At 48.0% G+C, this 12,551-nt stretch overlaps 1 protein-coding gene and 1 long non-coding RNA gene across 2 annotated transcripts; one reads left to right on the forward strand and one right to left on the reverse strand.

Moving 5' to 3' along the window:
• Window positions 1-3,230: 3,230 nt before the first annotated feature.
• On the reverse strand, window positions 3,231-12,466 carry TRADD (TNFRSF1A associated via death domain). The gene is made up of 5 exons (XM_085071786.1): window positions 12,333-12,466; window positions 10,983-11,134; window positions 8,226-8,503; window positions 6,362-6,554; window positions 3,231-5,953 (listed from the first exon to the last, which is right to left on the reverse strand). Exons 2-5 carry the CDS (start codon window positions 11,122-11,124, stop codon window positions 5,646-5,648), a joined length of 921 nt encoding a protein of 306 aa, XP_084927912.1. The 5' UTR covers window positions 11,125-11,134; window positions 12,333-12,466; the 3' UTR covers window positions 3,231-5,645.
• Window positions 8,500-10,230, forward strand: LOC146432247 (uncharacterized). The gene is made up of 2 exons (XR_014854510.1): window positions 8,500-8,741; window positions 9,306-10,230. It is a non-coding gene; the product is annotated as an uncharacterized LOC146432247 (long non-coding RNA).
• Window positions 12,467-12,551: the final 85 nt, after the last annotated feature.

The raw sequence follows: 12,551 nt of genomic DNA on the forward strand, positions 1-12,551 counted from the left end.
GTGGATTAATTTTCCTGACAGGGGTTGATTTCTTTTTTGCTGGTAGGGAAATGATGGGAGAAGGTAAGCTGAGCAGTGTGGAGGCTGAAGATAGATTCAAGGGTCCCTTCCAAAATATGGAACAAAAAAAAAACCCCAAAAAACCAAACCCAGATCCCACCTTTTTTTTTCTACTTAATTTGAAATACTTCGAATCAATTTTTATTTGGAGCCAAATCTAAATTGCCATCACTACTGATCTGCCAGCTGAGTGCAGCCACAGCACTTCCTATCGCTGTGGCTGTTTCTTTGTCTCTGCAGGGTAAACAATGACCCTTATTCCTCTTGCAGAGGCCAAGTGTCTGGAGAGTGCCCAGACCACGGCCACTTTAGGCAGCAAAGCTTTTCATTTACAGTGGACTTGTTGTAAAAGCAGGTTTTGACCTATTGTTTCACAAACACTTCTTTTAAAAACATAATGTAAAAATCTCTTTTTTTAAGCATCTGTGCTTTTTTGATATATTTTTTATTTCAGCTGTAATGTTGTGCTTTGCTGAGAGTGAAAACAGAGGCTGTGCCTTTGTGGCTGCCATGGCTTGGAGAGTCACGCAGGGAGTCATGCAGGAGGTGAAGGAGTTTCTCTGTGGGTGCTTCCACTTGGTGGTTGTCCCACTTGTACCTTGTTCCCTGGCACTGATCCATGGCTGGGTTATTCTTGGTCCACCCTGTGGTGTCACTCTGTCTTACAAGACTGAGATCACTGACCCTCTGTAGTAGGTCAGCCCTGTGGGACCCCAGGTTGGTGTGTCCTTCCAGCTGCTGTAGGGCAGGGCCCTGCTCCCCCCACTGTGCTCCTGCAGGCATCAAGCTATGCAGCTGGGAATACAGCTTTGTGGTAGATAAAGAAGGGCTGATCTTGTGATTTTCAAATAGTGTTTGAGATTTAAGAGATTCAGGGTAAAACACATCTCTGCTCAAGTTCATGGCAAAAGGAATTTCCTTGGATTCAGCAGTCAGGTCAGCCAGTGGCTTACTGTGCAAAGCTGCTGCAGATTTTATGTCCAAGCTCCTTGGCTCCCCACCTACAGGACAGCCTTGGGAGAGAGCTCACTGGTAGGGAGGCACTTGGGATTACAGCATGCTGAGGCCTCAGAGGAGTCCCAGATATACAACAGCACTGAAAGAAACACAGGGAGCTCCTCCAGGTGCCAGGGTGGGACAAACCTCCCCTTCTGGCCATGCTGGCTGAAACAGGCTCATCAAAACAGTAACTGGAAACTGAATAAACATGCAGGCTTGGCTTGGTTTTCTAATCAGAGCCACCCTTGCAGGTGGGACAGCAGCCTTGGCATGCCAGGAGAAATGTGTGACTTCAGGCATCCACCCTCAGGCTCGGTGCTCCTCTGGAGCTGGAGATCACCAGTGTGGCCAGAACTTCAGTGATCCCTGTTCTTACTACAGCAGTGAGTGTTCAATGAAAGTCTCTGAGGCAGTTTTCACCAAAAGTACACATTTATTTATAAAAAAGAACAGGGGAAAATATATACCAAAGTGCTTTTTCTATAAAATACAATTCCTTGGAGGTTGAATATCCTAGACCCAAGTATACCTGGCATTGCATCCATAGCTGGCTGATCCAGATCTGATGCTGAGTATCATGGGAATTTGGAATTATAAGGTCAGCAAGGGATTTTTCCACTGACAATTATGGGACTTTAACCACACATCTCTTACAGGTGTCTGTCAGAGATGTATGGCCAGATCCCTTCAATGGGTTTAAAATTCAATCCAGAGAAGAAAAAAATATATAATTTGACTCTAGGCCTTAAATATCTTCACTGTTTGGGTCCATCTCTGTATGAAGACATGAGGCCAGACCCGTCTGGTGTAAAGCACCAACGTCATGCACACTCTCCAATATGTGGGTTAGACTCAGGAAACCCTCTTGATTCCTGTTCTTGTACCTCCTTGGTTAAAGGCTACCAAATACAATACCAGAGGTTCACAGCTACACCAGAATTTTCAGTTAAACTAAATGAGAAATTTAAGTGAATTTGAGGCTCCTCATTCTGTCCACGCTCACTTCTGCTGGGGTGTGGTTCCTTTGGGATTAGCAGAGGGGAGACAGTGACCCAGGCAGCAGGACAGCTCCTCAATGCTGAACATGGCTTTGAAATAAATGCCAAAATAAACAGATATTTTCCTTTGAGACAATTTTGTATCAGGGTATCCTGTCAGGTTTGCATCTATCAGATGCCTCTTGTCAAAGTATATCTGGTGAGCATTTTGACTACACTCTCCTCTTTGTTATCATCTGTTTGAACATTGTAGCTCAGCTCTGCCAAAACAAATCATTCAGATTCTCCTTTGGACCAATCTTTTATTCCTTCTGGCAGACTGAAAGGAGACTCCTTCAAATCTGAAACATGGTTAAAACTACAAAAACAATCTGTGCCACAAAAAAAAGCCCTCTTGGATCTCATCCTGTGAGCACATTTTGGCCTGGTTTCTGCTGTTTGGTCTCTACTTTTTCTATTTCAGATTATACATGCAACTGATTAGCACCTTTATTTGCTTTTAATGTTGTGTTTGATTCTGAAACATCACCATCACCCCTGAATTTTTTTTTTACAGATATATCTCAGTATATTGAGAAGAGCAGTTACTGGGATAAGGCCAAATTCTCCAGCAGCAGCACTGTCCATGGCTTATCTCCCACCATGATGATGAATGGTCACGGAAAAGGAGGTATGAAACCGCCACTGCTATGTTCTAAACCATGCCATGTCCTCAAGACAATTTCACCATGGAATATCACTGGAAAACCCTTTTCCTTCAAGTCTCTGCAATGAAGGCACCTGTGAATGCTGTTAAAGATTATGATATTCCAGACAGGCTGCCAGGGGCTCCAGCACTGAATGGCACTTGTGAGAGGGAATATGTGAGTAAGAGGAAATACACATGCCAGTTGCTGGCACAGCAAGAAAATGCATAACGCTTGCATTCAGAAAAAAGCATTCATGGTTAGTCCTCTGTAACAGAGTAATAGCAGCAAAAAAGTTTTCTGGAGTTGAAGTTGATGCTGAATAATAAGACTTTCTCATTTTGAGCATTAACAGCTGCTACAGAAACTAGTTATTCTCACTACTCAGTGGCTGCCTTATAACTATATGTGCAAGTTGTGCACATGTATAGCTGGTCTGAGAGCTTAGAAATATTCATTACCAATGAGACAACAGGCTATGCATATGACCTTTCTTAAAAAAATCATTTTTGCAAAATCAAGAGCAAACACTCTTGCCATTAAAGTAATTTTCAAGTTCCTGATTTTTTAATTTTTTAAGACATGATTTGTCAGGTGGGTTTCTGCCAAACAGAGCTCCCCAGCTGCAATGTGGCAGGAAAGCTATTGTATGATTCCACAGCAGCCTAAGTTAGCTAAGATCAGCACCACTGTGTCAGTCCCAAAAGCAAGACTGTCAGAGAGGAAATTGCTTCATTTTGGGAAGAGCACTGGTACTACTGGAAGGGGGAGGGTAGGATGTGGAGCAGGAATGGAGGAGATGAGACTGCAATGGCACTGACATAAAATGGCTTCACAAAAGGTGATGGAGCCCCAGTCTTTGCAGAGATGGTGCCTGCATGAAGTCCTGCTTCCTTTGGAGCTAAGAGCAAGATGGAAGCAGAGTCACTCACACCCTGAAAACCTCCCCATCCTTAATCCCCTTTCCTTTCCTTTCTTGGCTCTGCATGTAACCTTGGGCATTCAAAACATGCAGAAAACAAGTCATGTTTCTCAGGCTTACACCGAGGAATGTGTAAGGCTGACACTCAGCTCATGTGAAGCATGTGGATCCCAACTGGGTGGAAGCTGGCCATCTAAACCCTGCCCATCCAGGTCTCCAGGGACTGATGCTCACAGCAGGTGTTCCAGCAGGAGGTAAGGGAGCAGCTCTAACCCCAGGAGCTTGGATCTGAGCCCCTACCTGAATCCAAGACTGTGTTCCTCGTTACTGAATTACAGCTTTGACTCCAGGGGAGGATTAAGATGTGAGTTGAGGTTTAAAAGGCCATCAGGCCCTGACTCAAAGCTGGTCCTGCAATGACTGCCAGCAGCCCGATATTTGCAGGCACACACAGACTTTGTGTGTACAGCCAGAGCCACCCTCTGCACCTGAAATAATTTCCATGGCCCACTGGCTACTTCCACAGATGGGAAGGGCAAAAAAGGATCGACTTAATGGAAAAGGATTAGTAAAAACCTATCAGGAAAGCACTGGGAATATGTCAGAGGTAACTGAGCTGCTGTTGTCCTTCATGGGACCCATGTCATGCCAGACACTTGTTGCTGTGTGCTTTGTTAGGGCAAAGGTGCAGCTGCTCTGTTGCAGTCTGCATCAGCCATACCAGCAGACATTCAGTTCTCTCTCTGGAACTGAAAGCAGGAATTAGCCCTGGGGTTTGGGAGATTTGTCTCTTAAGGCATTTTTACCCTCAAAATCAGTGCAGATAAGTCCAGGCATGGTGGCAGCTGATGCTCAATTGTCACACAGTGACAGCAGTGTCAGGGAAAGGCTCTGTGCAGATCCTGACACCTGTGGGACACAGCAGTGTGAGCTGTCCCCTCCAGGGGCTCAGCAGGCCTAGGATGGGTGGTTAAGAAGTGAGTGAAGGCAGGAACAGCCAACTAGGTCAGGTGATTGCTCAGCTCTGTGGGCTCAGAATGGCATTTGATACTGCAGTGCACCTGAGGGTAGCAGTTCCAACCCATGCTCCACAGGTAACTTGCTGATGAGGAGAGAGTTTCCCTTCCAGCACTGTGTTTTGCTTTCCATAGCCGCAGGCTCCCTCAGGCTGGCAAGGCAAGAGCTAAGCACACTGTCATCAATATATTGCTGTCTACCACAGATCAGAAGAAGTTGAGAAGCATTGTCTGAATTTGAGTTTGTCCATATTGTTTGTTCAGTGCCTGACATTTGTTCTACAGCAGCAGTCTCATGCCCTGTGGAAGATTATGGCTGTCCCAGGTAGAAGGAAAACCTTCAGGTGGTGAGAGGTGGGAAGGAGCTACAATAGAGCAGGGCAGGACAGATGCACTTGCCACAGATGTTCCTTGTCTTTCAAACAAAGAAGGAAAATAATGTAAAATTGACTTTTCCTTACTTTCCTCTTTGTCTTTATTCGATGTCATGCCTGAGGGCAAAAAATGTTTTCAATATAAACATAAATTGCAGTTCTCCAGGCGATGGCCCTGGACACAGCCAGGCATTGAAGCAGTGGCATTGTCTGCTTCCCAGAGAAATTCTGTGACAAGCCTTCCTTATTCTTCTCTCCCTTATTCTCCCCTAGGGCTGTCTGGCTGCTTCCTTGTCACAGTCCTGAAGGAAGTTACCTTCCTTACCCTCAGTCCTGAAGGAAGTCAGGGTGAAAGCCTCTCTCACCACTTCACAGGAAGGTAGTGCTGATTTTTGGAAACACAATGAAATAAGGGAAGTCAGAGGTCCATGCTGACTTCTGCAAACACAGAACCTCTCCCCTGAGCATTCCCACCTAGATGGAAACCCGTGGTGATTTTCAGGACTTTACGTTCCCAGACACTGGCAGCAGTTTCATACAGTAGCTAAAGCAGGAAAGCCCTTAGCAATGGCCTTACTGTCCTTTGGGCTCTAGGAGCAGTCCTCATTGGAATGGAGGCCCAAGAGCTCCTCAGCCAAGCTGATGAGACTGTTTTCCTCCAGGGCGGCGATCAGCCGCGCTATTGTAGCCTTCTTCCCCTCCGACTGGATGAACCTGAGGAGCATCTGATAGGCTTGTTCATAGAGTCCCTCTCGGTCATACTCCAGAGCCAGGTTGTCAATGACAGGGTCCCGCAGGGCCCGGCAGGATTTCTGCAGGGAGCGACCCACTTGCTTCCACTTCTTGGACACAGACTTGGCAAACTTCTGGTGGTCATCTGGGGTGATCATTCTGTTGTCTGAAAGGGGAAGAGGGCAGGTAAGACAGAAGTTTCATGGCTGATGTGATGCAGCTTGGGCCAGTTCAAGGTTTGGTCAATATTCTGTGGAGCAGGGAGTCTGAGCTCCCTGCTTTGCCCAGGCTGCTCCCTTACAGAAATCCTCCCACAAAAACAAAGCGCCTGGGCTTGCCCCTACCCTGCAAGCTTGGCAAGGCCCATTTTCTATTTTTTCCCCTCAAAACTGTCCTGTGGTTCGCCAAAGCTCTTTTTTTTTTTTTTTTTCTGATGGACACCCCCTTCATTTGTTTGAGCCTTTCAAAGGCAACTTGGTAAGGCCTCTCTGACCAAGTCCCCTGTTCCCCTGCCAAAGCATCCTCAAAATATTGAAACGCTGACAGGAGCTCTTGGTCAGTTCTAGCTACTCACCGAACTGTTGTCCCTGAAAGATGAAGGTGACTTGTGGGGGAAGGGAGCTGCCTTGAGGAGGATAAGGCAGAGATGAGGACTTCAGAGATGAGCAGTCTTTTACAGCCACATTGTTGTTGGTGCTCTGGTGAAGCATCAGGCTCTTGAGACGTTCCTCCAGCTCCATGATCTCCTCATCTGGCAGGCGGTCAGGCTGGAATGCAAACAGCATCAGTGACTCTGCCAGAGCCACCACCTTGCACAGCTGTAGATGTTGGTGTCAAGAGAGGAGCAATGAGATATAGCAAATGAGATAGCCTAATGGAGTTCAGGCTGGAAATGTGTGGATTTGAATCTGTAATGTGATATGAAATAGGCAGTCTTCCCCTCGGTGGTTTCTCACCTGCAGCAGTAGTGCTTACAAGTTGCACAAAACTGCTACTAGCCCATGTCCATTTCCAGCAGCCCTCAGCAAGAACCAGGGTGCACTGCAGCAGCAGCAGTGGCTTCTCCCAGCTCCATATGAAGGTCAGACCCACAGACCAATCTCAAGGTGACCTGATCCAACAGCTCATGGCCACCGAAGCAGGCAGCTCCTGTTAACCACCTTCTCTCTCTCTCTGCCCCTGTATTCCCTAAGGTTTGTTGTTTGCTGCGTCCTTGCCAAGCCAGTTTTTCTCACTAGCCAAGAGAAAACTAGCCTGACTTCCAAAATCAGGTAATGAGACAAGGAGTAAAGAAGGCAAAGCACATGGGAAGAGTCAAACCTGGAAGTGCTGTGACTCAGTGAGAGCTAAACACTGGTTCAGCTCCCATACAGCAGGTACCCAGCACTGCTCTCGGCTGCTGACGGCTGTGCCTCAGTGTCATCTTTCTGCCTGTTGCACTGTTAGGCAGGGGTCAGACTGAGTCACTTTTGGGGAACCTAGAATAAGCCCATTTCTTTTGTCCAACCAGCTAGTTCAGCAGAGGGAGGGAGCAGCAAGCCAAAGTTCACAGGATATGGGATATCACATGTTGTTTGGTTTGGGGATGAAAGGGTTGAGTTTCATTCTGTGCACTTGCAGAAAAGCAACCTGGCAAAACATGCTCTTGTGCTTAATGATCCCGAGTAGTGAGTGCCTATTTCTCAGGACCATTTAGAGGAACCAGAGCTAAAGTTCCAGATGGAAAAAAAAAAAAAAGAGGAGGGGAAGAAGGCAGTGAGTTTAATCATGTCAAGTGCCTTGTAGTGAGATGACAAGATCTCACTGTTCTTGCAAGCAGGATTAGAGTGCCAGTGCCAAAGTGTGCAATGAGCCAGATGTCAGATGAGACACTTTGCTTTCAGAAGGGCAGCCTACTCCTGCTGGCAGCAGATGCTGTGTGTCCCCACTCTGACACAAGTTGTTGGTGTGATGTGAGGTGTTTGCACTCACTTCCTTTGCTCATTTCCAAGTGCAGTTACCTTTACTACTCTTGGAGAAGGTGGTGTGTGTGAGGTGGGGGAGGGAGATGCAGAACAGTGATGGTTCTACATAGGACTGCTGTTCTCTCTGCCTGCCTCACAGCTGTATTGAGGCACACTTGTGCCCTCAGCTGCACCACCTAGAATTCCTTGTCTTAGTGGGCATAACAGCCACACTAGTTGTTACACACAAAAGCCACCATGAGTCAGCAGGATCTCTGTAGGCTGCTTTAGGTAACTCTACTGCCCTTCCAGAACAGGGCACAGCCGTGTTCTGAGGAAGGGCAGAGCTATTCCTCCACCTTAGAGTTGAGGGCTGAAGAACGGAGAAGTTTGTTAAGCCAACATGCTGCATCAGAACAAGATCTGCACCCACCTTCACAAGCCCTGTGCCACCACAGCTCATTGCTGCCCAGCCTCCCTCCCTCTCCCACTCACCTTTTCTCTGTAGATGCACTCCAGGCAACGATCCTCATCCTTCAGCATCTTGTCAAGGTGCTCACTGCCAGCCTTCAGCTCCACTTCAAGAGGCACTGTGGTCGTGGCCAAGGAGAGCTGGAGGTGACTCTGGAGGGACTTCTGGAGTGCTCCTTCCCGGTAACTCCGCAGGAACCGGCGGCAGTTCTCCCGCTTGCAGAACTTGAGCTGGACTATCAGGTGTGGGTGGCTGCAGTGCACTTTGAGCATGTCCACACCATTCACGCTGCCCGTGCAGTCTGGCAGGGAGAAGTGAGCACAGTCACAATCCAGCCATGAGACAGCCCACCCTGACCCACTCCCATCTACAACAAGCCTACAATGGAGTAGCTTTTGAATTCTCTTTTTTGAAATTCCTCTGGGATGGAAAACCTGTATGTAAAACCGAGAGGGAAGGATTAAGTTTATGCTTCCCTGACACCACCGATCTCCATGAAGTATGGTGTCCAACTGAAGATCTATGGAACTATATCCCAGGTAACTATAACAACGCTGTTTATTAGGGGAAATTTTAAATTTGAGGTTCCATTTCCAGGGCAGAAATGGTTATGCTAAACTGGTAGCACAGCAAAGTTTTAGAGATGAAAGCTCAGTTCAGCTCAGTGCTCAAGTCAGCCTTCAGTCCTTCTGACTGGAATTTTATGCAGTGATGAAGGTCCTGGAAAGAGACCTAGTGTTTCCTCTCCATCCTGTGCCTAGAGGTAACTATTGTCTTTCTGAGCTTTTAATACATCTCACAAAAGGCAAATGGTAGATCCAGCGACAGGAATTAAGTTGCTTGAGATTGGGCCTTGACTTGTTAAACTCTTTTGCACAGAGAATTAATTCATGGTAAAATCTAAGCAAGGAGAAGCCAGGGATGTACCCTCTAACATTAGTGTAGGAGGAGCACAAGCGATGAGGAAACAGAAATTGCTAGAACTTCATTCTTCCTTCTCCCAGAAAAATTTAATTTTTATTTGCTGTGCTCATTGTCCTTGTCTCCACAGGGAGATGCTGATGATGACATTTCAAAGTATGTGTTTTTCTCTTTTTTTGCAGCAGAAGCCCATAGGAGGCTGCTGTACTGCTTCCAGACCTGACTGAACCTCTTGGGCTTTCATTGCACAGGGCTTTACGGAGGCACCAGCTCACACTGGCACTGCATCAGGTGTTTCCAAACCACATGTCATGGCATGGAGGACAATCTCAAGGCAAGGCAGACTTGTGTGCTCCACATTAAGCAGGACAAGTGACCTGGCATTTAGAAGTACAGCATCTAATAGTGGCTTTACATGTTTACTGAGTCCTGGTTGCATCTGGTCTAGTTTTGACCAGATGTGTAACTGACACATGGGCTTAGGCACCTAGAAAAGGCATTATAATTCACTGTGGATGACCAAGAATGTCTTTTCCTTCATGCTTTGCTTTCAATGAGTGCTTATTAAACAAAATTTCCATAACAGGGCAAAAGGGCTGAGGAGGCAAAGCTGCACAGACATGGAAACCTTTATGAATAGCAGCTGTAAAGCTGCCTTAAAAAATGGGACTTTGCATGCATTTCTGTGTGAAACCTCAGACAGCTTCAGATTTCATGTCTTTTTCAGGTCTGAATAAGCATGGTAGGATTTCAGTTTTGTGAGCTTCCTTTTAAATGTGTGAGCAGATTCACATTCCAATGCCATAAAGCAGCCATAAATCAAGCCTAACTGGACAACTGTTTTAGGCTTCCTGTTTCCCGTATTTGGATTGAGCTGCAAGTCAAGCAGGCCTGTGTTGAAAAAATATCTGACAGGGCATGATTTCCAGAGGAAACTGCAGAATAGTTAGAGAAGCCAAATTAAACAATAGAGACTCAGCTGTGTGTGACAGGTAAAGAACACCATGAGAGTAATTCTAGGTAAGTGTGATAAATTCTTCAAATTACTATTATCCTGCAGTGTGCATGGTGGAAGGGTGGATAGAGAAATACATACTTTTATGGCCATTTGCATCTCAAGTCCTTTTTTAACCTAAATAGGGTTACAAACACCTCAAGCTAATGTAAGTGTGCTTGTTTATATCAGAAATGAATTTATGCTGGCTATTAATTTAGAAACCAGCTCCTCAAAGCAGAAGTCATGTTTCTGTGGTGGTATAAATACAGCAATTAAATCTTTCATAGCAATTGCAGTCTTCTCCCGTCTTATATAAATGGATTTAAACAAACATTCATAAAATTGGATAATTCATAGGATAGTTCAAGTTGGAAGGAAGCCAAGGCAGTGCCTAGCCCAACCTTCCATGCAAAGGTCAGAACAAGTTGCTCAGGGCTTTATCCAGTCCCATTTTGAAAGCCCTCATAATGGAGAATACACAGTCACTCTGGGCAACTGCCTGACTGTCTTCATGGGGAAAATGTTTCTCCTATCTGGTGTCTACCTCTAATTTCAGTTTGTGCCTGTTGCCTCTCATTCTCCATGCACCACCACAGTGTGGCTCCATCTCTCCCTTCCCACACTTATCAGCAGGCTGTTGGTAGGTCCCCTGAAACCTTCTCTTCCCCAGGCTCAACAGGTCAAACTCTCTCAGCCTCTCCTTGCAGGAAAAGTGCTACAGCCCCCAACCATTTTGGTGAACCTCTGCTGAGCTTGCTACACTTTGTCTTTCCTAAACAGAGTATGAGCTTTCCTTACCCATGAGTGTGAGATTAAAGAAAGGCATGGTATTGAACACCAAGATACCAGAGAGGATGGGTACCTGCTAATGCCAGCTTCAGGGCACTGAACACACAAGGCTTCTTCTGGGAGCTCTCATAGAGGGATGGCAGGGTGATGGTCTTGCACGTCGACTTGAGGAAGAGATAAGCGCTGCCAATCCAAGGAGCAGAGCTGCCTGCCATCTCCAGCACCCTACAAAATCACACAGGCAAGCTGAGAGACCATAGGGAAAATGGCCTGATGCCAGGGGAGTGCTACAGCACAAGCATGACAGAGTTATGGGGATTTCCTTGTTAGAGGAGTTGCTAAAGCAAGTGTAACCTTTGAGGGGTGTACTGTTACTCAGTAAAGCACAGCACAGTGGGACATGGTATCCCAGAGACAGCAGCTCACAAAGCTTTGCTTTCATTTTCCACTGGAGTCGACTCATTTTATAGTCCAAAGATACTCTGAAGGAGTTTCAGTCCTTGTGCCTCCGACTGACCAGCCAAGCTGGCAAAGTGTGAAATGCATAGCTGAGGTGTTCCAGGGAGCACCCAGCAGTCCTGGTTCTGGCACGTTCCCATGGACTGAAGCCCTACTGCAGCCAGAGGTGTTTTCCTCAAGGTCCTGGCTGTCCTCAGAGCCCGGAGCTCTTGTAGCAGGACATTCTACACAGGCAGGACAAGGGATAAATTGGTTTTAAACTAAAGAGGGTAGATTTAGATTAGATACAAGGAAAAACATTTTTACAGTGAGGGTGGCAAGGCACTGGCACAGCTTGCACACAGAGGTGGTGAATGCCCCATCCCTGAAAACATTCCAGGTCAGGTTAGACGGGGCTCTGAGCGACCTGACCTAGCTGACGATGTCCCTGGTCACCACAGAGCAGCTGGACTAGACGTCCTGGGAAAGGTGCCTTCCAACCCAAGCCACTCCGTGATTCTCTGACTGGGGGTACCCCTCTGCTTTCTTTATGCCCTTTGTGCCTCTGCAGTGTTACCCCGGCGGGTCCATCGTCCCGCCCAGTGAGCGCTGCCCCCTCCAGGCCCCGCTCCGCGTCAAACAGCTCTGGGGTGCTTGAAAAAACCAGCCCCGGACAGTATCATCTGTGATCACGGTTACTGCCTTTTTGTCTGGCAGGCGTCAGGCCGCTGCTGCTCAATTCCCGTCACAGCCTCGCTGGAGGGGGCTGTCCCAGAGGGAAAAGCGCTGGAGCAGCCGCCAGCCCCGTCCCGCCGCGCTGTGCCGCCCGCTCCTGTCCCCTCAGCCCGCCCGGCACCGCGGGGCCGGAGCGCGGCCCCTCCAGCCCGGCCCGGCTTTGCGCTGTCCCGGCAGGACTGCCCGGCCCCGCTCCCGCTGTCCCGGTCCCCCGGCCCTTCCCGCTCGGCCCCGGCCCCGGCGGCTTTACCTCCTCTCCGCCGCCTCGGCCCGGCCCGACACTTCCGCCCCGGCGCGGCGCCGCCCGCCGCTCCCCGGCCGGGCCTGCCGGCGGCTCCGCTCGGCAACGCGCTGCGGGCGGGGAAACGGGAAGGCGAAAGTGATCCCAACAGCCGCGTGGAGTGGCCAGCGGCATCGCACTTCCCTTTCCTCCCTTCTGTTTGTGCCGGCCTGCCCGGGCCGGTGCCGC

This window comes from Lichenostomus cassidix, chromosome 11 (genome assembly GCF_008360975.1).
Source record: "Lichenostomus cassidix isolate B80296 chromosome 11, HeHo_3.0, whole genome shotgun sequence".
Taxonomy (NCBI): Eukaryota; Metazoa; Chordata; class Aves; order Passeriformes; family Meliphagidae; genus Lichenostomus; species Lichenostomus cassidix.

What these genes read in the sequence shown, in the direction of transcription:
- TRADD (XM_085071786.1), bottom strand. Translation starts at nt 11,124, where the DNA reads ATGGCAGGCAGCTCTGCTCCTTGGATTGGCAGCGCTTATCTCTTCCTC. An exon ending in CCTGAAGCTGGCATTAGCAG is followed by an intron (nt 8,504 to 10,982) that starts GTACCCATCCTC and finishes TCTCCCTGCCAG; the next exon opens with ACTGCACGGGCAGCGTGAAT. An exon ending in AGTGCATCTACAGAGAAAAG is followed by an intron (nt 6,555 to 8,225) that starts GTGAGTGGGAGA and finishes TTTGCATTCCAG; the next exon opens with CCTGACCGCCTGCCAGATGA.